At 45.4% G+C, this 27,424-nt stretch overlaps 1 protein-coding gene across 1 annotated transcript; it reads left to right on the plus strand.

The window, feature by feature from the left end:
- ST6GALNAC1 (ST6 N-acetylgalactosaminide alpha-2,6-sialyltransferase 1) lies at positions 1-26,811 on the plus strand. The gene is made up of 10 exons (XM_056860068.1): positions 1-119; positions 5,429-6,072; positions 6,496-6,593; positions 8,677-8,845; positions 12,128-12,299; positions 14,550-14,688; positions 20,168-20,271; positions 21,346-21,435; positions 22,949-23,048; positions 26,641-26,811. Exons 1-10 carry the CDS (start codon positions 1-3, stop codon positions 26,809-26,811), a joined length of 1,806 nt encoding a protein of 601 aa, XP_056716046.1.
- The last annotated feature ends 613 nt before the right edge of the window (positions 26,812-27,424 follow it).

A 27,424-nucleotide genomic window follows, 5' to 3' on the forward strand; every position in this document is an offset into this window, starting at 1 on the left:
ATGAGACCAACCAGGAGGATGTTTCCTAGGATATCCACCAAGCTGTTTGGCATAATCTTTTTGTTCCTCTTTGTTTCTTTTGCTGCTTACATTGGCTTTTCAGAAAAACATCCATACAGGTAAGAAGAGACCTGATTTTTAAATGTTCTTTATAGGTTGCCTACTCTAACCAGTTAGGCTGTACTTTATTTACCTGTTTACCTCTCCCTTCTTTCCTTCAAGGTGTTCACGGTGGCATATGTGCCCCCCCTTTTGCCCTCACTACAACCCTGCGAGATAGATCAAGCTGAGAGAGAAAGACTGACCTAAGGTCACTAGTGAATTTCATGGTTCCACATAGGGAGTTGAACCCAGGTTTTCCTAGGGTTGCCAGCTCTGGGTTGGGGAATTCCTGGAGATTTTGGGGGTGGAGCCTAAAGAGAGTGGGGTTTGGGAGGGGAGGGACTCAACATGCTATAATGCCACAGAGTCCGCCCTCCAAAGCAGCTATTTTCTCCAGGGGAACTGATCTCTGTAGTGAGCCAGAAGGGTGTAGTGGTTAAGAGTGTCAGACTCAACTTGTACCTGGGACACCCGTGTTCGAGTCCTCACTTGTGCCATGGAAGCTCGCTCGGTGACCTTGGGCCAGTCGTTTTCTCTCAGTCTAACCTACATCACAGGATAAAATGGAGGAGAGGAGAACAATGTAAGCGGCTTTGGATCCCAATTGGGGAGAAAGGCAGGGTACAAATAAATAAATCAGGAGGTTAATTATAAAAGTAAGAGATCGCCAGGCCCCACCTGGAGGTTGGCAACCCTAGGTTTTCCAGAACCTGATTGACATTCTAACCACTGTACTACACTGACTTTGCCCACTGAACGGCATACAAGGTATCATTCTTACTCATTTCTTTCTTCCTCTTAATTAGGGTTGCCAGGTCTAACTTGGGAAATACCTGGAGGTTTTTGGGGCGGAGCCTGAGGAGGGTGGGGTTTGGGGAAGGGACGGACTTCAGTGCCATAGAGTCCAATTGCCAAAGCAGCCATTTTCTTCAGGTGAACTGATCTCTATAGATGTTTATCAATTGCATTAAGAATTCCCGATAGACAAAGCTTCTGCAAAATGGGCTCAGCACCGGGCTCCCATCTCGGGGATTAACAATCTTCGGAATATTGGCACCCTTATTTTTCGACATCCCAGCACCCGAAGCACACAATTTGCTATTATTGCTTCAGTACTTTTGTTGGAAACTAAGAACTGTGAGCGATTGTAATCACTTGGGATGTCAGTCATCTTTGCATATGTATATATTGTTGCCTTATTGTGCTTTGTAAACCTTATTGTTCAACAAGAATTATTAATTAGCCATCAGTGCTTGTTTTGCTACTTTATAACCATATCTCAGCACGAGGTTTTATTTTATTACAATACCTGGAGGTTGGCAACCCTATTTTTAATAGACATGCAAATAAACTTCTCTACACAATCTAAAATTAAAAGAATGTTTTCTGACAAAGTCTTAGTCATTTGCCTCTCTCTATAAGGGTTCTAAGTCTGCATATGTCTTAGGTCTTGCTTGAGTCATACCACACCCATTGCTGCACAACTGTATGATCTATGCACACCTTGCTGAAAATGAGGAAATTAGTTCAAATATTTCTTTAGGTTTCCTCATTCCTCCTTCACCTCAAATCCGCATTTAGGCTTCGACAATTACCAACTACTTGGAACAGTTTGATCTTCTATACATCTGAACAAACTCTCCCTGACCTGGACGGCCCAAGCTAGCTCAATCTCATCAGATCTCAGACGCTAAGCAGGGCCAACTCTGGTTGGTACTTGGATGGGAGACCACCAAGGAAATCAAGCGTTGCCGTGTGGAGGCAGGCAAGGGCAAACCACCTCTGAATATCTCTTGCTTTGAAAACCCTATGGGGTCACCTTAGGTCGGCTATGGGTTGAACGCAATAAACTCCGGCAGTTAAAACCGTTCTGTTTGCAGTTGTGTGCCTTCAGTTATTGACTGTTGTATCCTGCTGTTAAAGCCACTGGAGGCGGAGCATGGCAGCCGTTTGGCAGCTGTTCTGTTCACATGGGGCTGGAGATTCACTTGGTCAGGCCAGGCTGGGCCAGGCCTTGCCAGCCCAGATCGAGAGTGGTGGTGGGGGGCTCTGCCTCAGCTGGCTCGCAGGCCAGATAAGAGCTCTCAAGGGGCTGGATCCGGCCCTCGAGCCTTGTGTTTGACACCCCTGGACTAGAGTATATGGTAAAGGGATAAAAGATAATACAGAAACACCATACTGCACCCATAGGAATCAGCAGTGTATTTGCACTTCAATTAGATTGGGGCTACTTTGGGAGTTCGCTGCACAACCAGAAAACGTTGGTGGGAGTCAGAAAATTCCAAAGGAGGAGTGTTCATTTCTGTTTTGCCATGATTACACCTCTTTTTATAAGGCCAGTCCTTTGTCCTTGAAGTCTAGCAGGGCTTAGAATACCAGGATCACCCTCCAATAGTTAGTGATGACTGGTGGTTGATTTGCAGTGCCATCCTAAGCAAAGTTACACATGTGAAAGTGAATCGAAGTCATTAGACTCCTAAGGGTGTATCTCTGCTTAGGATGGCCCCAAGCTTCAATCTCCCACAAACATTTGTGTGGATGAGTTGTTAGGGTGCAGTGAGCTGGCTACGAAAACTAATGTACCATATTTGGGGCACGTTTGCAATCTTCTCCAGGCTATGGTCAGCGGGGAATAGGATTGCAAACCTCCAAGGACTAGCTGGAGATCTCCTGCTATTACAACTGATCTCCAGCAGATAGAAATCAGTATACTTGGAGAAAATGGCCGTTTTGGCAATTGGACTCTTTGGCTTTAAAGTCCCTCCCCTCCTCAAACCCTTCCCTCCTCAGGCTCTGCCCAAAAAAATTCCCGCTGGTGGCGAAGAGGGACCTGGCAACTCTAGGGGGAAACCATTCAATAAGTTTGCAACCAAAGGAGCAGAACATTGTGTTTATTGACTAGTCCTTGTGCCAGTCACAAAGCCTCTACCCCACCTTGGAATAATTTAAAACAACCTGTAAAAAAATTAAAAAGCTGAATAAATGTTTGAACAGATACATTTTGCTTGTAAAAAGCTACAGTGGAGAGGCCACGGGAGGGGAGGGGCAAATAATTAGAGGCTGTATCTGTAACATTTGAGCAGCAAAGGTGGGAGAAAGCCAAGTTCATTGCACATCAGAAAAACCTGCATCTACTCCTGTTTGCAGGTAGCTCAGAATATACCTGCAGGCTGCATTCAGAGCTCATGATAAATCATGGTTTTGTGTGTGTGTGTGAGAGAGATAGAATGAGAGAGAGAATGAGAGAGAGGCTGCAACAGTTTCCCCAGATGAGGGGCCAGCACCTCAGCCCATTAACTAAACACCTGCAAAGTTTCCTCTATGCTTTGGTGATTGACAAATGGGCACATCGTGTGCTCTGGCTGTGATTCAAAGCCATGACAGTTGGTTGCAAATTGACACATACAAGCCTCGATCTGTGGAAAACCTTTTTTTATTAAGTGTGCACGTGCATGCCTGCAATGAGTTAATCATTACGGACTATTTTATGGCCAGAAGCTACTCTGCATATTTGTGCAAGCCAACAGTTATGATAATGTGTAACCGTTGTAACTGCATGGGTCACCCATAGAGGCAGCTGGAGGGGGGAGTGTCTTTTTTAAGTTTAGTTACAAACATCCAGTCTTCCAATGGGGAAGGATTGGCATATTTGGAAATCTCCCTTTCTTACTTTATGTCGAGGATCTGGATATATGTGTGTATAGACTGATCGCTTTAAAAAAAATTTTTTTTTATTGTTTTTCAAACTTGTTCACATTCTATTATATCATTCCATTCATATAGTATATACTATAAACATTTTCTATCTTATCACTAAACAAATATATATAGTTGACTTGCCCTCTCCCCCCCTCTGTCCATTTGATATTCTTATTTCTCTCTTTGTATTTAATGTCTAATTCATTATAATAAACCACATTTATCATTATCTTAAAATCTACTCTTTAACTTTGTTATCTTAATTACTTCAAAAAATTTAAATTAGATCAAAACATATCCCTTAATGTTTCCCAAATTAAATTCATTTACACAGTATGTTGTCCATGCCTCCCATTCTCCCACAAATTCAGTATTTTCTTTTTGATTTATTAATGTGGTAAGTTTTGCCATTTCAGCCAGTTCCATCATTTTATCTATCCAAGCGGTCTTATCTGGTATTTCAGATGTTTTCCATTTCATTGCATAGACCAGTCTTGCAGCAATAGTGGCATGTATCAAAAATGATCTCTGAGTTACTACAGAGTCTAGTATTATACTTAACAACACCATTTCAGGTGTTTTAGGGATATTATGTTGTACTATCAACCTTAGTTCATTGTAAATCATATCCCAGAAATTTTGTGTATAGACTGATCTCATTGCTAATATGCTAATTGAACATGCTAATATGCTGTCCGTTTGAAGACACATACTGGACCAATGATCTGCTAGCGTGAATTTTATGCAATTATGAATCCAGTGGTTCCTTCTTTGAAGCGAATGATTGGGCAACTGAAGAAATTAGTCTTTGAAATGGGATTTTTACCAGATTCCCCTCTCGCCATTCACTGAACTACTTGCTTTAGATGTCTCCATGATGTCTTATTGATGATTTTGAGATGATTTGTCAGTGTGCATGTATGAATTGATTTGGATGTTCTTATGCATATTGCTATACATATGACTATTTATATACTTTCACAAAGATTCTTTAATAAACGTATTGTTATTCATAGTGTGTAGTGTGTTGGGATACAATTGCTTTATGATATTACTGTACATATGCAGTTTTGATTGTTATATCCGTTTAGTCATCAATGCCCCTATTTTTTCTACAATACTCATTGCTGTACCAGCAGAAGCACCTGTACTGGTTCTGTATGTAACACCACCATCCACTTTGCAAACCAAGGAAAAGTAAAGGAAACACACACATCTGAAGAGCACTTGGTAACTTCTGGTCCTCCTTCTCAGATGTTGTTTACCAAAGCCAAGTCAGTTGCTGTTGCTCCTGTGGATCACAGAGCCAGCGAGGTGAAGTAGTTAAGAGTGGCGAACTCTAATCTGGAGAACCGGGTTTGATTCCCCATGGCCACTTTGGCAATGGGACTCTATGGCATTGATGTCCCTCCCCTCCCCAAACCCCGCCCTCCTCAGGCTCCACCCCCAAAGTCTCCAGGTATTTCCCAACCTGGAGCTGGCAACCCTAATTAGGACCAGAGTGGGTGGATCTCCCTTGGCTACCAGTGGTCTTCTGCAAGCAGCTGTCTACAAAAATCTTTGGTATAAGTACCAAAGTTCTCTATGAAAGCATTTTGGAGATAACTGTCTTTTGAACTTTCCTTAGACCATTCAGTTACTTTCATCATGACACCAGAGAAGCACAAATGAACATCCAGCAGAGTGCCCAAGGAGCTCTGGATACCCGCCAGGACCTAGTAAACCCTCTAAAGGTGATACTTGGCCCTGACAATACTGCAGAAGAGCAAGGTGCTGTTAAGAGACAGGCACTGAATAACAACCTGGATGCCAAGGAAGAGCACGCCAAGGAAGAAGGAGTGATATCTGAATCTATTAAGAAGCAAACAGGGGATAGTTTTGGGGTACCAGCAGACAATAAAAAACAAGCTGAGGAGGAATTAAGACCCCAAGCCAATGAGATGCCAGCTGAAATTAGGGCTGTGAGACCTGCAGCCAATCAAAACCTTGCTGAGGATAAGGGTGCAACACAGACTGCCAAAGAAAAACAAGGTAAGAGCATAGCAGTAATATCCGTTTCAAAGGAAGAGAAAAATAAAGACGTGTTGCAAGATCACAAAGAGAAGCAATCTGAGGCTAAATATGTAACACCACCATCCACTTTGCAAACCAAGGGAAAAGTAAAGGAAACACACACATCTGAAGAGCACTTGGTAACTTCTGGTCCTCCTTCTCAGAAGTTGTTTACCAAAGCCAAGTCAGTTGCTGCTGCTGCTGTGGATCACAGAGCCAGCGAGGTGTAGTGGTTAAGAGTGGTGAACTCTAATCTGGAGAACCGGGTTTGATTCCCCATGCCTCCACATGAGCAGCGGACTCTAATATGGTGAACCAGGTTGGTTTCGCCATGCCTACATACGAAGCCAGCTGGGTGACCTTGGGCAAGTTACAGTTCTGTAGACTGTAGCCTGGAGAACCGGGTTTGATTCCCCAGTCCTCCACATGAAGCCTGCTGGGTGACCTTGGGCTAGTCACAGTTCTTTCAGAAATCTCTCAGCCCCACCTCCCTCACAAGGTGCCTGTTGTGGGGGGAGGGGGGGAAAGAAAGGTGAATGTAAGCCGCTTTGAGACTCATTTCAGTAGAGAAAAGCAGAGTATAAAAACCAACTCTTCTTTTTCTACCTGGAGCTCTACAAGGCATACATGGCATTTCTGAAGCAACCCACAATCAGAGGTTTAAAGCATCTGACTTCAAATCTGAGCCCCGTTGGGACTTTGATGACCAGTATCTTCTGGACAAGTCAACTCCACAGTCAGTAAGTAGATACATGATCATAGATCCCCTAAATATTCTGCCGGTTTATTCTTTTTCAAATGTTTTAAGAGTAAAAGCTGGTTTGGTTCAGTTGTTAGCAATTTGGGGTAGAATAAAAAGGTTACTTGTGGCATGTGTGTTTGTCCCAAGGTTTGTTTCTGTACATTGTGGACGCTGGGCTTACTCTGAGCTCCTACCATCTGGTTCAAGATGATGATAATAAAACAAAGGTATAATAGAATTTGACAGTGTTTTCAGGGTGCATTGTTTTTATTTGTATTTCAACCCCTTTACAACATCCCAGTGAGGTACAGATGGAGAACTTAGAGTGACTTGCCCACCTAGAGAATTCCACAGGGTAGCTATATTAGTCTGTAGTAGCAAAATGAAATGAAGTCCAGTGGCACCTTAAAGACAAATGTTGTCAGTCTTTAAGGTGCTGCTGAACTTCTGTTTTATTTTGTCCACTTAGGACGTTGAAACTATGGCTAAGCTAGGACTGGAAATCAGTTCTGCAAAGGTAAAATTACCCACTAGTCCACAAGATCACAGGTTTTTGTGGTAGCACAAGACCGTTTTTTGTTTATTTTTTTGATCATAAGACATTTATGAAACGGTTAAACAGCAACAACAGCAACCAAGATCATGAGATCATCACTGGAAATACTAACAGCCAATGGGGTCAAGTTCTCATTGAAGTGGTAAATATCTCTTTCTGGGTTGTACGCCTTCAAACCACAAGTGGTGGCTCACATGACTGCATGTTCATGGAGGAGAAGGCTATTCATGGCTCCTAGTAAAAATGGATACTAGTCATGATGCATACCTATTCTCTCCAGGATCAGAGGAGCATGCCTACTATGTTAGGTGCTGTGGAACACAGGCAGGACAATCCTGCTGCAGTCGTCTTGTTTGTGGGCTTCCTAGAGGCACCTGGTTTGCCACTGTGTGAACAGACTGCTGGACTTGAAGGACCTTGGTCTGATCCAGCATGGCTTTTCTTATGTTCTTATGCTTTCCATATCAAAACTTCCCTGGATATAGAAAGCTAGCATGCCAGGGAGAAGGCTAGCCTAGGACCCTTTCTGCTAACTTGTTAGCTTTCTATACGGAAGATATTTTTCTGTTCGGAGGAGCATTCAGTCGTGTGACCTGAGCTTCACTTCCAGTGTAAAGCTGCACAGCCCTAACAGTGTATTCCTAAAGAGACTTACTACAGTCTAAACCCATTCATTTCAATGGGCTTAGACTGGAGTAACTCTCCTTAGGAATGCACTGTAAATCTCTTCATGGTTCTAACTGTGCCACAAGGGACTGTGTTTCCATCCATCATCTTTGCAAAAGAACAATGCAAACAGTATCTACTATGACTCTCTCTTCATGGCCCAAAGGTTTTTGCTCTCTTTCTCAGCATATATTGTGTATAAATTACTGCATTTCTGTGTGTGTGTAAAGTGCCTTCAAGTCGCAGGCGACTTATGGCGACCCCTTTTGGGGTTTTCATGGCAAGAGACTTAACAGAGGTGGTTTGCCAGTACCTTCCTCTGCACAGCAGCCCTGGTATTCCTTGGTGGTCTCCCATCCAAATACTAACCAGGGCTGACCCTGCTTAGCTTCCGAGATCTGACGAGATCAGGCTAGCCTGGGCCATCCAGGTCAGGGCACTGCATTTCTACAAAACAATAAAAAAGAAGGCTGGTGTTTTTTTTTGGCATGCCATTCAAAATCATGCATGAGACTAAAAGGAGACATGGCATCCTTCTCTGCATGTGTGACTCTCTGGAGTCAGATGTCTATTTTCCATGTGTTGCTTATATCCCATGAAAAGTTGATGGTATATAGCATCTGGCCATGTGGTGAGTCAGTTGATCCAAGTCCCTCATGCGCGCGCGCGCGCGCGCGCGCGCGCGCGCGCACACACACACACACACACACACACACACACACACACACACACACACACACATGAAGCTGCCTTATGCTGAATCCTTGGTCTATCAAAGTCAGGGGCCTAACGCACCAACAATTTACAGCATATTATCACAGTGCTTCGCAACTTTGTTTCCTTTTCTTTGTATTTCAAGACCTGTCCAAATTCACTGCGGGTCAAGGCTGGCAAATCTGACTGGTTGCAGGGCATTTTCCTGTCTAACATCACACTCTTTATGGACAGGAGTCACTTCAGTGACAGTGAATGGGAGCGCATGGAGCATTTCTCCCCACCTTTTGGGTTCATGGAGCTAAATTACTCATGTGAGTAACTGAACTGGGGAGAAACAGAAGGGGCTAATAATGGGGCTTCTTCCCACTGGAACAAAAAAATCTGACTTGTACACTGAGCAGGCTGTAAGGCCCCGTTAAGTTTTCCCACAACTCAGAACCTGCGCCTTCCTCCCCTCCCACCTCATGAAGCAATGAACAGTTGCCAGCTTTTCCGAGCTGTGGGGACTGAGAAAGAAATGTAAGTTTCCTAGCTCCTAAAAAAGCACCCAGAGTCATCCAGTCCTCACTACCAGGAAGAGTGAGAGGGCTGCCTCGTGGAAGACTTTTGGATGCTTTTAAAGGCAAGCAAATGGTCAGTGATTTTAACTGGAGAGCACCACTTGGATTTTTCACTTCTGAAGCCAAAATGATTTTTCACTTCTGAAGCCAAGCTGGGGCTGGGCCCTGACAGGAAGTTCCTCTGCCAGGGTTGCCGGCTCCGGGTGCGAAATACGTGGAGGTTTTGTGGGTGGAGCCTGAGGGGGGCAGGGTTTGGAGAGGAGAGGGACTTCAATGCCATACAGTTCAATTGCCAAAGCAGCCGTTTTCTCCAGGGGAACTGATCTCTGTCACCTGGAGATCAATTGTAATAGCAGGCGATCTCCAGCCACCACCTGGAGGTTGGCAACCCTAGCCTGTGCTTTCAGCATACTTCCACAGTTGATACTGCTGCACAAGTAAACTACTGCAGTATCTTCAGTATCAGTGCTAAGTATACAGGAAGACCACTTATTGATAGGGACCCTCTTCTGAGAAGAACACATATATTGTGTTGCACTGAGCTACTAAGTAATAGTGAAAGCTTCCCTGTTTTGGAGGAGGCTGGCAGACACAATGATATTGTGAGTTAAGTCATATTGCATTCTTCCTCCTTGGCTTGCAGTAGGTTTATTTATTTATTCCGTACATTTTTATCCCATCCTTCCTCCAAAGAGCGCAGAGCAGTGACTGTACATCATTCTCCCTGCCTCTGTTTTATCCTCATAATAACCCTATGGGGTGGGTTACACTGAGAGAGAAATGACTGGCCCAGGAATACTCAGCAAGTTTCCTAGCAGAGTGAGAATTTGAATTTGAACCTGAATCTTCCAAATCACACCTATGCCACACATAGGGTTGCCAACCTCCAGGTACTGTGTTGTTGTAATACCAAACAGTAGTCGGCTCTGCAAACAATAATGATAGTGTAATAAAACACCAAAAGGTCAAAAATGACGATGTAACAAAAACCAAGTGGAAGGGTGATACAACAAATGACAAATTACAAGTGTGTACACAAATGAAGAAAATAACAACGACAAGCAACAATATTCACAGAACAAGCGAAAAAGGTGCAAGCCAGCGAACGCAACAGCAAACAGTCACAATACTTTCAATATGTTCACGATAATGGAACAATGTCCAATAGAGTCGGCTTGGCTTGTTGCTAGACGCTTGCGCAGTCAGGCAAATCGGAGGAAATTTGCCTGACTGTGCAAGTGTCCAGCAACAAGCCAAGCCGACTCTATTGGACATTGTTCCATTATCGTGAACATATTGAAAGTATTGTGACCGTTTGCTGTTGCGTTTGCTGGCTTGCACCTTTTTCGCTTGTTCTGTGAATATTGTTGCTTGTCGTTGTTATTTTCTTCATTTGTGTACACACTTGTAATTTGTCATTTGTTGTATCACCCTTCCACTTGGTTTTTGTTACATCGTCATTTTTGACCTTTTGGTGTTTTATTACACTATCATTATTGTTTGCAGAGCCGACTACTGTTTGTTATTACAGCTTAACTGTACAGTTTTGAGTGAGTCTTTTGTACTATACTACTAACCTCCAGGTACTAGCTGGAGTTCTCTTGCTATTACAACTGATCTCCAGCCGATAGAGATCAGTTCCCCTGGAGAAAATGGCTGCTTTGGCAATTGGACTCTATGGCATTGAAGTCCCTTCCCTCCCCAAGCCCTGCCCTCCTCAGGCTCCACCCCCAAAACCTCCCACCAGTGGCGAAGACGGACCTGGCAACCCTAACCACACATGTCATACTGCTATCTGCCTTGGACCCAGGAGCTTCTGGTATCTCAGGTACACAGCAGCAATGCTCACTTCCAGAAGAGGTGAGTACAGGGAGCTATTCCCTGAAACTCCCAGTACCTGCGGCCAGAAGCTCCCTGGAAAGTGGTGGCCAGGATCCCTGTTTCTTCCCTTAGGGACTAATGGAGCTGAATCATACATATTGAGTACTAGAAATCTTCTCAGATAGAAAAAGAAACCTGTCCTTGGAAAGGGCTGCAAGGTAGGGTTGCCAGGCCCCCCCTGGCAACCAGTGGGGGATTGGGGGGTGGGAGGAACTTAGCGGCTGCGGAGGGAGGTCAGCGCTGACGCAACGTCACTTCCTAGGGTTGCCAGGTCCCTCTTCGCCACCGGTGGGAGGTTTTGCGGACCGAGCCTGAGGAGGGCGGGGTTGGGGAGGGACTTCAATGCCATAGAGTCCAATTGCCGAAGCGACCATTTTCTCCAGGGGGACTGATCTCTATCAGCTGGACATCAGTTGTAATAGCAGGAGATCTCCAGCCACAACCTGGAGGTTGGCTACTTTATCACTTCCGGAAGTGATGTCATCACGTCGGCAATGTCGAAGGAGATGCTCTGCTATTTGGGCAAAAACTCCATGGTAGAGGCTATTTTTACCATAGAGTTTTGCCCAAATACCAGAGTGTCTCCCTCGACATCACCAACGTAATGACATCACTTCCGGAAGTGATGTTGTTGCTCCGACGGGGATTGGGCCTCATTGTAAGCCTGGTAAGACCCCCACCAGCTAGATGGATGTTGCCAGGGGGAGGGGGCCCAAATCGGGGGATCTGACAACCCTACTACAAAGCCATTTCTTCCTGAAAGCTTGGAATCTGCTTGAGACAGATAAATAGGCCACGTGTGAAGTTTCTCTCTGGCCTATGAGTTCTTTGTAGCCCAAGCCAAGCATCACATGCACTAGTGAGCCTTCATGGCCCATTCCCCTTCCCCAACAGCAAACTTCATGGACTCCAGTTCATTTCCTTAGTTCTGTTATATTCTCCTCACAGTTCAAAGTACAGCTGGATTGACACATCATTGATATCGTATCATCATAACCATTCACCTGCTGGAATTCCCAGTGCAGCAAGACAATCAAGAGGTGAATGACAACTACAGAGCAACAATCATGCGATATAACCAACGGTGTGTGGATCTGGCATGTGTTCCTGCTAGTCCTTTATGCTGAACAATGGTATTTTTGTCTTTTCCAGTGGTAAAAGAAGTCATAACCATGCTTCCTCCAAAACCCTATCACCAGATTCTCATGGCACACAACGGCAGCCAGGCTTCCAGGTGTATCACCTGTGCTGTAGTAGGAAATGGAGGGATATTGAACAACTCCGGAATGGGCCAGGAGATTGACTCCCATAATTATGTCTTCCGGTAAGAGGAACCTGCTTCTTCAATTGTGTTCTCCCATCATGTACTGCCCACCATCACCAGTATGATGTAATATATCAGAGGTTCCCAGACTGTGCTCCATGGAGTACTTGGTGTTCTGCGAAGCATCTCCTAGTGCTCCATGAAGAGATTGGAAAGAAAAATACGACTGTCGTTTGGCTTAGTATATAGGTGCTAGGTGAAAATTAGTACTCTGTGATGAATTTCTCTCCTGAAAAGTGCTCCATAACTGAAAAACCGCTGCAATATATAAATAATGACCAATTCAGTTGTGTGCATAAAGCACTACACATAAAATGCGAACATCCACAGGCAGTGACACAAAACAAAGTGCCATAAGAATTTTAGCAAACAACCTTCATCAGTGGCTTACACTAATAAGCATAATTAGTACAGTCACTAGTGTTTTGTTATAAGGAGTCCATAACATATTCCAAGTATGTATATGTAATTTTTTTATAACGTTATTTATTGCTTTTTAAAGTCTTTTTCATTTTTTGCAGGTTTTTAATTTGGTCCTCTGCCCTGACCTGGATGGCCCAGGTTAGCCTAATCTCGTCAGATCTCAGAAGCTAAGCAGGGTCAGCACTGGTTAGTATTTGGATGGGAGACCACCAAGGAATACCAGGGTTGGTGTGCAAAGGAAGGCACTGGCAAACCACCTCTGTTAGTCTGTTGCCATGAAAACCCCAAAAAGGGGTCACCATAAGTTGGCTGCGACTTGACGGCACTTTACACACACACACAGTTTGGTCCTCTAACTGGTCTTTGTGGTTATGATTTTTCACTGTGAACGGGATGTGACTACTAATTATGTTTATAGTGTAAGCCACCGACAAAGGCTGTTTGCGGAAACAAACATGGCACTCCGTTTTGTCTCACTGCCTGTGGATTTTCACATCCTGTTCTTGAATTGTCATTATATTAAATAATCTGTGTCGTGCTTTATGTGCACAACTGAATCATCCGTTATTTGTATATTTTGGCATACGCTGTTGGTTTGTTTTATCAACATTTTGCTTTACCCTATCTTTCTCGGTTGGGTATTTTTCTCTTCTTTTTTTGGGTGGGGCAGAACGGATTGTATCACTTCAGCAAGCCTCCATGACGGAGTGAGGATTTGAACCTGGGTCTCCGAGATCCTAGTCCGACATTCTAGTTACCACTATTCCACAGCGGGTCTCCGTGGAACTAGTACATTGGGAAATGGACTAGGCTAGACCTTTTGTTTCCGACATGCTAGTTTTCTATATATTGGGAATTTTATATGAGTGAGCATTCAAAAATGAAATTCCTCACTGCAGTCTGAAATAGTATAGACCATTCTACACTCAGGAGTCTATCAGCTTACTCTGCTGCATGTATAAATTAGGCTTATATGCATTAGGCAGGTCTGATTCTAACAAAGTTCTCCCCTTTCCCTACTTAAATCATTACAGTTCTCAAATATTGTCACAGGCTTACCTAGGAAACATAGTGGCTATTGTTGTGCTCATACTGTCCTCAGGGTATGTAATCAAAGCTTAGCTATGCCTTCAGTATGAGGCGATTCCCTACTTGTGGAGCCATCCTTTTGATTAGTATTGCGTCTTACAATCACTGGTCTGTCATTTCTGTGATTTTTACATGGTGAGACTGGGATGACCACAATAACCCCACTTAACTAATGGAGTAGGGAGGGACATTTAGGTCAGTCTGTTCTTCCACTCTCGTTTGCAATGAAATCTCTTTGGGCTTTAAATTCTTCCTGAAATTGTAGGAAGAGGGTGAATTTACCAAACTCTTTTTATTGAGTAGCTGGGTTTACAAAAATCTGATTGTAGTGTTCCAAACCTTAAGCAAGCGTGAAGATCCCTAAACCCTTTTGCCTACATTTTTCTTCCAAAATGTGAGAGGATTCCAGCAGTTTATACAAATGTTGGTATCAGGATCTGGTTATAAAGTCACTCAAGTATATTTGGAATATTCACTGAATTTCAAATTCCAGCAAACATCCATTATACTTGAACCATCTGCATATGTAAGGCCTGTGGTCTTAACTGGAGCTTCTGTTAGTGTTTTCTATATAGGACAACTAAACATTCTACATGCCTTCCTCTGGAATTATAGAAACCCTGAGACAGTTATTTTTCATCAGCTATTGAAGTTCCTCAACCCTGCAGTAGAGAATGAAATGCAATGCTATAGCCTTGTATGACTAACTTAACAATTCAATATGGTGTCTTGATCCAGGGTGAGTGGGGCCGTGATCAAGGGTTATGAGAGAGATGTTGGAACAAGAACATCCTTCTATGGATTCACATCCTATTCCTTAGTGGCTTCACTTATGGTACTGGGGCACCATGGATTTAAGAAGATCCCCATGGGACCGGTAAGACAGATGCCTAACATTTGTCCTTTCCTCCCTTGTTGGGGCTGCAGGGGGTTTACTTGTAATTTGGTCTCTATAATTTGGCTGCCTAAGGGCAGATCTACATCCCAGTTCTGACCTAAAGCAACCTATTAAGTAAAAGCTTTGGGTCCACACTCATGTTTCTGGTATAGTTGCCAGGTGTCTTAGCTTTTCAGGGATAAAAAAGGTAAAGGTCCCCTGTGCAAGCACCAGGTCATTCCTGACCCATGGGGTGACGTCACATCCCGAGTCAACCTTGAGCTGGCTACCTGAAACCAACTTCCGTCGGGATCGAACTCAGGGCAGCTTGGACTGCAGTACTGCAGCTTACCACTCTGTGCCACGGGGATCCTCTACTCAGGGATGGGCGACCCAAATTCAAAAATTCTGGACACTGCAGAGCTATGGTATGCGTCAGATTCTTTTAGCAAATACTATTTATTGAATAGATTATAACAAACTCTGACAGCTCGTTCCTGAGTTTTCGGCGTGCGGGGATGGCGTGGCAGAGGCGCCGCAGCAGCGCCTCCTAAGCAGTTCCCCACCCGCCGAAACCTTGAAAAAAGCCTTTTTCCAGTATTTTTCTTTTCAAATGGGGCTTTTTGCCCCATTGAGAATAGCGAGGCTGTGCCTGCTAAAAAGTAGGCCCCCCAGAACACCCCAGGAACATCCCCTGGGAGGCCGAGACGCTCTCTGGAACACCGGAGCAAGCCTTTACGCTGGTGGGACGCCGGCGGAAGGCCCTGCCGGCATCCTGGGGTGGCGCTGCCATGGCAGTCTGGGCCTCCCCATCAGCGTTGGGGCCACTTACGGTGGCATAAGAAGCCCGGACGCTGGCATGGGGGGCCCAATACTGGCACAGCCCCTTCCTGGCTTACTGCGAACTTTCATCCTCAGAAGTCAGGAATGCACTGTGAGTACATTTTACAATTGAATTTAATATCATCTGTTATAGCATACCAAAGTATGGGCAGATTCCATCTTGGAATTTAGAGTTCCAGTACAGTAAAAGATAGGCCATCATTCATAGAATTTGTTCATTTCCCAAAAATGACATACTTTGAGTGCATGCATCGTATATTAATTTGATTATTAAACTCATTTTCCAGATCTTATTAGACCATTCTGATTTTTTTGGTGCTTATGCATTTTTTCCAGTTTCTTGCAATACAATTTTTGCCACATTCAAAAGATTTATAACCAAATTTATAACCAAATCTATGTCAAGTACTGCCCACTTCCTCTCTGTCAAATGTACAGAGAGGGTTTCCAGTTTCCACTGTGATACTGCAGGACGCTCAAGGTTTTTATTTTTTGCTTGTTTTTGCTTTATTTGGGGCTTGTTTTATTTGTTTCTCTTTATCTCCCATTGCCTTTCTATATTTATTCAAGTTCTTATCTTTGTTTCTAGCTTTATGCCCCATAGAGAACAGCGATGAACATCTTTTTAGCCGGCACAACAACGCTGTTCTCACTGCCGACGTTCCAGGCTGAATGGGGACAGGAAGCTGCCTACCTACAGCTCCGCCCCCGCCCCAGCACACCCCGGGAACACCCCCCAGACACTGGAACGTCCCCCCGGAACGCTGGCAGGGGCCTTTACAGCAGTGGGACACTGGTGGAAGGCCCAGCCAGTGTCCCGGGGCGGCGCAGCAGTGTCAGGAGACCAGTGTCCCGGCCTCCTGGCTCATGTTGGGGCTACACACAACGGCATAAGTAGCCTGGGCGCCGCCACAAGGGGCCCCAACGCTGGTGCAGCCCCTTCCTGGCCTCCTAAGGACTTTTGTGCTCTGAAGTCAGGAATGGTCTGATAGTATACTCGAATTTTAAGTCTTAGAGTTTCAGAGTTTATATTATATTAGAGCTTATGGTTTTTTAGTTCCTAAGAGTGTGAGGCAGACTCTGTACTCTGCTACAGAGCTCTTTGTTTTATCGTATTTTATCTTATTTGGGCTACTTTTAATTTATTTATTTTCTATTTGTTTTACTCTCAAACTTTTAATCTATTAATATTCTTTTTTATATTTGACATTTTATATTTTATTTTATATCTGATTTTATATATATTTTATGTTTCTTTTCATCGTATTTTATCATAAGGGAGGAGGGGGAGGCAAGAAAAAAGGCAAAAGGGAAAAGAAAGGGGGAAAGGAGAAGGAAGTAGAAAGGGGCGGTGGGAAAGGTGGAAAGGGGAGAGGAACAAAGGAGAAGTGAGGGGGGGAAAACACGCTTACTTTAAATGGGTCGCAAACACTTTATAAATTATTCTAATCCTAAAGTCTCCCATCCAAGCAGCGGAAAATAGATGATCTCTTGAACTTCCCAACTAGTGATAAATACACTGCCCTAGCCCTCGATGTCCCTGCTCTTTCTAAGTTTAACAGTAATGAGGGGAAAACCAATTATTCTCAAGATAGATCCCAAGACAAAACCAGTCTTGATTCATTCATAAACTAAGGATTAGATAATATTGTGGACCCAACGGTGACTCCTCCAGCAGTAAGATCAGTGGGGGTTCAGACAGACAACGCTAGTATGATTGCTCAAAGCTCTCAAACTAATTTACAGACAGATATCTCTGTGACTAGCAGCAACTCAGACTATACCTTATTAGCACAAAAACACTTTTAATTTCTGAAACGGTCCAATTTTTTTTTGCAGCTTTAAGATCAATGGCTGATAGTATTGATAAATTACACTCAGCTTGTTTAAGGGAGGTAGGAAATCAATATGCCTCTCTGAAGAAAAAAGCAGGAAATAAACCATGTAATACTGACAATCAAAATGTAGACATGGAGTTATCGCTATGTGACATTAAAATGTCAGTCCACACTTTTCCTGTAAGCAGGAATTGTCTCTCCTGGAAGTCTATGCCAAGTACTTAATCTTTCAGATGTAATAATAATATCACCATATGATTTATCAGCAACTGGTATCTTGTAATTTCAGATACTTGGTCCAAAACACCAGTGCAAAAACCTTGTATTTTAGGACATGTCCTAAAGATACCTTTAAACTACACACCATTAGCATGGTACCTTTAACATTTATCACTATGTGTCTTATATAGGAAGTGTATTCTATATGAGGCCCTGACCTGAATAGCCCAGGCTAGCCTGTTCTCGTCAAATCTCAGAAGCTAAGCAGGGTTGGCCCTGGTTACAGTGAGGGAAAAAAGTATTTGATCCCCTCCTGAACTTGCCCGTTTGCCCTCTGACGAAGAAATGACCAGTCCATAATTTTAATGGTAGGTCTATTGTAGCTGTGAGAGACAGAATAACAACAGGAAAACCCCCAGAAACCCAGAAGACAAAAGTCAGAGATTGATGTGCATTATAATGAGTGAAATAAGTATTTGATCCCCTATCAACCAACCAGATTAGGGTTAGGGTTAGGGTTAGGGTTCTGCTGTCGACAGAAGCAATCACTCCATCAGATTCCAAACTAACCACCATGACCAAGACCAAAGAGCTGTCCAAGGATGTCAGGGACAAGATTGTAGACCTGCACAAGGCTGGACTGGGCTACAAGACTATTGCCAAGCAGCTTGGTGAGAAGGTGACAACCCTAACCCTAACTGTCAACCTCCCTCGGTCTGGGGCTCCATGCAAGATCTCATCTCGTGGAGTTGCACTGATCACGAGAACGGTGATGAAGCAGCCCAGAACTACACGGGGGGAACTTGTCAATGATCTCAGGGCAGCTGGGACCATAGTCACCATGAAAACAGTTGGTAACACACTACGCCGTGAAGGACTGAGATCTTGCAGAGCCCGCAAGGTCCCTTTGCTCAAGACAGCACATGTACAGGCCCGTCTGCAGTTTGCCAATGCACATCTGAATGACCCAGAGGAGAACTGGGTGAAAGTGTTGTGGTCAGATGAGACCAAAATCGAGCTCTTTGGCATCAACTCAACTCGCCGTGTTTGGAGGAGGAGGAATGCTGCCTACGCCCCCAAGAACACCATCCCCACCGTCAAACATGGAGGGGGACATATTATGCTTTGGGGGTGTTTTTCTGTTAAGGGGACAGGACACCTTCACCGCATTGAAGGGACGATGGACGGGACCATGTATCGTCAAATCTTGGGTGAGCACCTCCTTCCCTCAGCCAGGGCATTGAAAATGGGTTGAGGATGGGTATTCCAGCATGACAATGACCCAAAAAACACTGCCAAGGCAACAAAGGAGTGGCTCAAGAAGAAGCACATTAAGGTCCTGGAGTGGCCTAGCCAGTCTCCAGACCTTAATCCCATCGAAAATCTGTGGAGGGAGCTGAAGGTTCGAGTAGCTACACATCAGCCTCAAAACCTTACTGACTTGGAGAGGATCTGCAAAGAGGAGTGGGACAAAATACCTCCTGAGATGTGTGCAAACCTGGTGGCCACCTACAAGAAACATCTGACCTCTGTAATTGCCAACAAGGGTTTTGCCACCAAGTACTAAGTCATCTTTTGCAAAGGGATCAAATACTTATTTCACTCATTATAATGCACATCAATCTCTGACTTTTGTCTTCTGGGTTTCTGGGGGTTTTCCTGTTGTTATTCTGTCTCTCACAGCTACAATAGACCTACCATTAAAATTATGGACTGGTCATTTCTTCGTCAGAGGGCAAACGGGCAAGTTCAGGAGGGGATCAAATACTTTTTTTCCTCACTGTAGAACTTGGATGGGAGACCACCAAGGAACTCCAGGTTCGCCATGCAGAGGAAGGCAATGGCAAACCACCTCTGAACGTCTCTTGCCTTGAAAACCCTACTGGGTCGTCATAAGTCATCTGTGACTTGACGGCACTTTACACACAAACACATCCTGTATGAATTTAAGGATATCCATGTTAAGTATGCATAAAAATCCATAAAATCTCAGAATAGTACAGAGCCCCTGAGATGACTGACCATTCGCCTCAAACCAACAATCAGCCACTGCGAGTGAAGAAGTGGTAACAGGTAAATATAGTCTCCTTTGTGTCCACTTCCTTGAATGATTAAGGCATTCATGCTGACGGGATGAGGAACCATTACTTAGAAGCTAGGCAGTAGTTCCTCACACTGTGAGCATTATAGATCTAGCGACAATAAGCTTGGCAATGAGAGTGTGGGTTTTACGTCATAAAACCCTAGTCTTTATGACCGCTGGGTTTCTGATTTCTCTCAGCTTAGCGTAATTTGGGCTATCTCCAGATTCTTAAATCAGCACTCCAAATTTTGCAGAACATTCCATTTTTATCCCCTCATTCATTTTGACCCTGTTCCGCTGCTCTGAAAAGCTGAGGTTGGCCTTGGATCATTTACATAATTTATTCAGAATGAGGTCTGGAACAGAATTTGGATTGTGGGGGGAGGGGTCTGGCATACTGTCTGCTCAGTCCTGCCCAATGGTTAAATGCATTCTGGCACCGCTTCTGTTCCTTCTGTTCTGTTCCCCATTAACATATGTGTGATGTGTTTCCTAGGAGATCAAGTACCTTCATTTCCTGGAAGGGGAAAGAGATTATGAGTGGCTGAAAGCTCTTCTGCTGAACAAGGAAGTCAGGAAAGGATTTTTGGATTACTATGGGTGAGACGGCTGCGTGGTCGAGGCCCTGTTCAGAACACTCTTCCTTAAGCATTGTAGCAGTTTTAACTCTTCTTTATAGAAGACTCTGTGACAGTGGTTCTTAACTATTACCCACTACTCTCCCCCTTTATTTATTAAAATCTGGGAGCCAGCATGGTGTAGTGGTTAAGAGCGGTGGTTTGGAGGGGTGGAGTCTGATCTGGAGAACCAGGTTTGATTCCCCTCTCCTCCACATGAGTGGCGGAGGCTAATCTGGTGAACTGGATTGGTTTCCCCACTCCTACACATGAAGCCAGTTGGGTGACCTTGGGCTAGTCACAGTTCTCTCAGCCCCACCTACCTCACAGGGTGTCTGTTGTGGGGAGGAGATGGGAAGGTGATTGTCAGCCGGTTTGAGTCTCCCTTAAGTGGTAGAGAAAGTCGGCACATAAAAACCAACTCTTCTTCTGCTTCTTCTATATGCCACTTTCCCTTACCACCCATGGTAACTGAAGGCAGCTAACAAAAATGTCTGACCCACCGGTAACCTGCAATTAAATTTTAAAAGCAGGTTTGGATATTGGAAGCCAAATTGCCTGATGTGAGAGTATGGTGTATGCGTGGGGTAACAGCCCAGAAGAATGATTGGAGTGTCAGACTAGGATCGGAGAGACCCGGGTTCTAATCCTCACTCTGCCATGGAAGTAGGGTTGCCAGCTCTGGGTTGGGAAATACCTGGAGATTTTGGGGGTGGAGCCTGAGGAAGGTGAGGTTTGGTGAGAGGAGGGATTTCAATTCCATAGAGTCCAATTGCCACAGTGGCCATTTTCTCCAGGTGAACTGATCTCTATCGGCTGGAGATCAGTTGTAATAGCAGGAGCTCTCCAGCTAGTACCTGGAGGTTGGCAACCCCACATGGAAGCTCACTGGGTAACCTTGGGCCAATCACACTCTCTCAGCCTAAGCTGCCTCACAGGGTTGCCGTGAGGATAAAATGGAAGAGGGGAGAATGTTATAAGCTGCTTTGGGTCACCATTGGGATAAAAGCAGGGTATAGATAACTAAAACCAAATTTTTGTTTGCTTCCTTTCCTAGGAAAAAGCCCAGGGAAAAATTTGATAACAATTTCAGCCTGGATACATACTTTGTGATTCATCCAGATTTTCTCAGATACACCAAAAACAGGTAGATCGTAAATAAAGTTAATGTCAATAATAAAGAACTCTTTGTCACTGCAATGTCCAAAACAAGTGTGATTGCCAGATTCAATGGATGTGAGTGCTTTGGGGCTTTTAACAACTGTAGCAACAGTGGGCAGGCCCAGTTTCTCCATTTACAATGCTGCAATGGGAGGAGTAGCTGCACCAACCGAACATGTTGCTTCTCTATAAGTTTATAAAACTCCAGAGTTTATTTAGCAGTAGTTGCTGATGAGTTTGAGAGGAAGGGGTCATTGCACGGTATGAATGGATGCCCCATAAAGCCATGATGGCAATGCTAGCCAGCCCCATCAACTCCTTTCTCCTCTGTGTTATGACTGTCAAATGACAGAACTGTATGTGAAATAGGGTTGCCAGGTGTCTGGTGGTGGCGGGCAAACCCTTGGCAATTTACCCCTCTGCCCACCGACCAGCTGAGGGTCAGCAGGCGAACATGCACACGTGCTTAAACACCGTGGCACGTCACTTCCGGATTACAACACGTAAACTTCCGGTTTACACCGCGTAAACACCACGGCACGTCACTTCCGGTTTACAACTGGAAGTGCCGCCTCTCAAGGAGCCTTATACCACTCAAACTCTTCCTGTTGTAAACGCATTGCAAGGGGCCTTTAAAAGCCCCCTTGCAATGCGTTTACACCCGGAAGTGCCGCATCGCAAGCACTAAGAGTTTGAGTGGTATAAGGCCCCTCGCGAGGTGGCACTTCCGGTTGTAAACGCATTGCAACTCTTCTCCTTCTTCGTCCCTGGAATCCACAATTCAGCCTATCAACTCTTCACTTGCCCATATAAAGTTATTAGAGTTTGCCCCACAGCGGGTGGGGTGATTGTGGGGTGATTGTGGGGTTTCCAGCTCTGGGTTGGGAAATACCTGGAGATTTGGGTGGGTGGAGCCTGGAGAGAGTGGGGTTTGGGGAAGGACCTCTGCATGGTACAATGCCAGACCCTCCAAAGCAGCCATTTCCCCCAGGGCAACTGATCTCTGTCTCCCGGAGATCAGTTGTAAAAGCAGGAGATCCCCAGGCAACCCTTGGTGATCGGTTGAATCAAGGAATCTGTTAATGCTTCTTTAAAGAAGGGAGCTTGTTCCAGCTGCCTTGAAGGAGGCATTTTTCCTCCCGGAAAAGCCCTGCTTGGACCCCAGCAATTTTAACAACTAGCAACTGGTTGAACTCCCCCCCCCCCCAATTTGGCGGGTTCTTGTTTTGTTATTAAAACTTGGTCTCCCTGAATGATTACCAGTCCTTATCAAGACTAGTTCATCAACTACTATTTTTTCTGCATACCTGGAAAGTCTCTCAGTCTGTCAATGGCTCTGTTTTGCTGGTAAGCACTCAACCTTCAACCTTCAACTTCATGGTACCGTGGGTGGTTTGCAGAATACCATATTGCCTGCATTCTGTGAGATGGATGCACACCGTTTTTACCATGCAGGCATACAACAAGAATCTCACCTGCTATCTTATGTCCCACTGCAGGTTTCTAAAATCCAAAAGTTTGGACCAATCCAACTGGCGGATCTATAGACCCTCAACAGGCGCGTTCCTTTTATTAACTGCACTCCATCTCTGTGACCAGGTAAGGACTGGGGGCGGGGCTGCTGCACAGGACATAAAAGCACTTTTCGGAGTCAGTAAAAAACCAAATAAATAAATAAATGAAATCCAAAGGTGATGTTGTAACCCTTCCGTCTCCTGTGCTTTACAACACATATTTGGTTTCAGTCTTAGTCCAGTTGCAGTCTTTGTCTTTCCTAAATGGGAAATTTATGCCCCTTCTTCATTTCTCTCCATGATCTGGAACAGTGCCACCACCCTCTTTAGGGTTGCCAACCTCCAGGTACTGTGAAATAAAAAAATTGAGCACTTATGGCATATAAAAGCTGTTATGGCATAAAAAAGCTGTTAAGCCTATTTCAGAATAGTGCAACCTTTATCTAGGTCCGTGTTGGCGAGCCTATGGCACGCGTGCCACTTCCGGCACGCGTTGCCCTCTCTGCCGGCACGCATGGTTCCTCCCAGCTGCTGGCCTTTCCGGCTCCGCCCCGCCCCGGATGGGGGAGGCTGTAGGCAGGCGGCTGCCCAGCTGGGCCGCGGGGGCTTTGAACCGCTCGGTTCAAAGCCCCCCTTTCCTGGACTCCTTGCCGAATTTTTCCACCCCAGCCTCGGTCCCGATCCCCCCCTGCCCAGAGCCGAGGGGGGGCGGAGAACCCCCCCTCCCTGCTGCCTCCCGCTCCACTCCCGGGCCTGGCCGTGGGGGGAGAAATCCCTGCAGGGGGTGCGCGCATCAGGGCCTCCCGCTGCTCCTTCCCCGGCCGTTGAGCCGGGCCTCCTCGCCTCTCGCTGCCCGGAAGAGGGGAGCCCATTGCCGCTTCCGCTCGCTGACGCTGTCGCGCCTCCTTCGGCGTCTGGTGCCCCTCCGCCCCCCCGGAGGGTGTTCCGCCCAGCCGCCCTTCTCACTCCCAGCAGCCGGCTGGCCGGCTGTCCCCCGCGGCCCTCTGGAGGGGTCCACGTGGAGGAGTAGGGTGCGCGCGTGCACACACACACACATGTGTCAGGGGGGGCTGGACTCCCCGCCTGCCAGAAGGCCCCCCACCCCTCTTCAGTTGGGCCGGTTCAGGGGCGTCTGCCCTTTTTGCCTTTGGGGAACCTGCGGGGGAAAGGTAGGTGGTGGGGGTCGGCTCTTGTCTGGGGGTGGTGTCGTCGGCGCTTCGCCCCCCTCCCCCCCCGGCCAGGCGCCCAACTGTGGCGGTTTGTCGGCGGGCGGAGGAAAGGACGGGTGGGAGGGGCTTTTATCCTGCCGTCCTGACTCCTTTTCTCCCCCTGCGGGTGGTGGCTAGCCCCCGCCGGTGTCTGGGAAGTCCCGAGGTGGCCCGGGGAGGCCTGGGCTCAGGACAGGGGTTATTGGCCATTTGTGAATGGGAGGTTTTGCCTTGGACTTGCCACTGAGATGCACATTTACCCCATCCAGAGTCTCAAAACTGCATGGGGGGGGTGTCTATTTGTGAAAGAGAGGTTTTGCCTTGGACTTGCCACTGAGATGCACATTTACCCCATCCAGAGTCTCAAAACTGCATGGGGGGGTGTCTATTTGTGAAAGAGAGGTTTTGCCTTGGACTTGCCACTGAGATGCACATTTACCCCATCCAGAGTCTCAAAACTGCATGGGGGGGTGTCTATTTGTGAAAGAGAGGTTTTGCCTTGGACTTGCCACTGAGATGCACATTTACCCCATCCAGAGTCTCAAAACTGCATGGGGGTGTGTGTCTATTTGTGAAAGAGAGGTTTTGCCTTGGACTTGCCACTGAGATGCACATTTACCCCATCCAGAGTCTCAAAACTGCATGGGGGGGGTGTCTATTTGTGAAAGAGAGGTTTTGCCTTGGACTTGCCACTGAGATGCACATTTACCCCATCCAGAGTCTCAAAACTGCATGGGGGGGTGTCTATTTGTGAAAGAGAGGTTTTGCCTTGGACTTGCCACTGAGATGCACATTTACCCCATCCAGAGTCTCAAAACTGCATGGGGGGGTGTCTATTTGTGAAAGAGAGGTTTTGCCTTGGACTTGCCACTGAGATGCACATTTACCCCATCCAGAGTCTCAAAACTGCATGGGGGTGTGTGTCTATTTGTGAAAGAGAGGTTTTGCCTTGGACTTGCCACTGAGATGCACATTTACCCCATCCAGAGTCTCAAAACTGCATGGGGGGGTGTCTATTTGTGAAAGAGAGGTTTTGCCTTGGACTTGCCACTCAGATGCACAACTCAACAATAAGCCCCCCTGCAGAGTTTTGAGAATGCAGATGGGGAAAATGGTGTTTGTCAGTCATTGCCATGATTTAATTTTATGGATGACAAAGGATAGTACAGTTAGTTCTGAAAATGAAATCCTTAAAGTGTGGAATTCTCTGCCAAATAATTTTAAATCAATTAAAGCACTTGGGATTGCTTTCCTTACTTTGTTTGAATCATTTTATGCTTGTTAGCATAAGATGTTAACGTATGAGTTTTTTTTCTAAACTAAAACCTCAGTAATCAGGTTAAATTGCCGTGCTGGCACTTTACGATGAATAAGTGGGTTTTGGGTTGCAGTTTGGGCACTCGGTCTCTAAAAGGTTCGCCATCACTGATCTAGGTCCTTGACACTTGTAAAATACAGGGTGTAGCCAGCTAGCGCCCTGACTTGGATGGCCCAGGCTAGCCTGATCTCGTCAGATCTTAGAAGCTAAGCAGGGTCGGCCCTGGTTAGTATTTGGATGGGAGACCACCAAGGAATACCAGGGTTGCTGTGCAGAGGAAGGCACTGGCAAACCACCTCTCTTAGTCTCTTGCCATGAAAACCCCAAAAAGGGGTCGGCATAAGTCGGCTGCGACTTGAAGGCACTTTACACACACAAAGCCAGCTAGCAGGGGAGCACCTTGCCGCTGTACAAATATTTAACACACTGCATAGTGAAAACACTCCACATAAGGTCTGAAAATCATATAAACATTGTCTATAAACAAATATATAAACATACCCATTCGTACAGTGTATGACTTCCTGCTTCTAATGGATGACTGGATAAGGCATCTAACCCAGGACAAACTCTGCCCTACGTTTAAAGCTGCATACACACAGCCCAGCTGTGTTGAATTAAGGTATATGCAATTCTTTTAAAATTGTATATAATGTACATTCTTTCAAAGTTGTGCAATTACAAACTATTCTGAAATTGGCTTAACAGCTTTTTAATGCCATAAGTGCTCAATTTTTTTATTTCACGGTCTCCTTTGGGGCACTAGTTATTTCTGTTTGACTACCAAACCTCCACATGGTAGCTGGAGATCTCCCACTATTACAACTGATCACCAGGCGACAAAGATCACCTGGAGGAAATGGCCGCTTTGGCAATTGGACTCTATGGCATTGAAGTCCTTCCCCTCCCAAAACACCGCCCTCCTCAGGATCCGCCCCAAAAACCTTCTGCTGGTGGAGAAGAAAGCCCTGGCAACCCTAAACATCTGCCAATTCTGCACTTCCCACAATTTGGTAAGCCAGCTGGTCCTCACCCACCTCCCATAATTTGTATACTTTCCCTTTTGAAATTCATGTCTGTCCCAATTATCTGCAGCCAACGCATTGTCCTTCTGTATCTCCCTAATGTTTTGGACTTTTTGCCTCCACCAGGTAAGCGCTTATGGGTACATCACGGAAGGTCACCAGAAGTATTCAGACCACTATTACGACAAGGAATGGAAACGCTTCATCTTTTATGCCAACCATGACTTTGACCTGGAACGGAGGTTGTGGAAAAAGCTTCACGATGCAAACATCATAAAGCTCTACCAACAACCCTGATTGAGGGCGCAGCAGAAACATAATGCCAACAGCAGCCTTGGGGGGGGGGGTTTGCTCCCTGATATAAACTTAGAGGGGACAGATTTGTGTGTGTGTGTGTGGAAGCAAGGATATCATCCAGAACTAAACCATATTTTTACTATTTACGGCTGAAGAGTAGCTCTGTGGCCCTAAAGATTTGGAATCTAAAGGTTTCATTCTTCTTGCAGGAACAACTGTACCCATACACAATTGTCAGCTGCAGGACAAAAACAAAACTGCAAGCAAGCAAGAATTCTATTATTTGAGAACATATTGGCGGGCTACCTATGTCCCGAGAGTCCATTTTGATTGTAATGGGCAGGTCTATAGATTTATCTGCCTACCCTGACTTCTTGGCAAAGTCTCAGGCAAAGGTTCTTCCCTTTGCTGCTACCTGATGTTCCTCAGTTTGAACTTGGAACCAAATGCATGCAAAGCTTATGTGCTACCTCTGAGCTGTAGCCCCATTCCCTTCTTTCGTTTCAACTGACTGAACCACTAAGATGTTGCAAGGATTGTATATTCTCTCTTAGTTAGGATTTGTTCAACCAAAGTTGGAGAATTATTAGCGTAACACATCTCTTCCTCTTGT

This window comes from Euleptes europaea, chromosome 1 (genome assembly GCF_029931775.1).
Source record: "Euleptes europaea isolate rEulEur1 chromosome 1, rEulEur1.hap1, whole genome shotgun sequence".
Lineage (NCBI taxonomy): Eukaryota > Metazoa > Chordata > Lepidosauria > Squamata > Sphaerodactylidae > Euleptes > Euleptes europaea.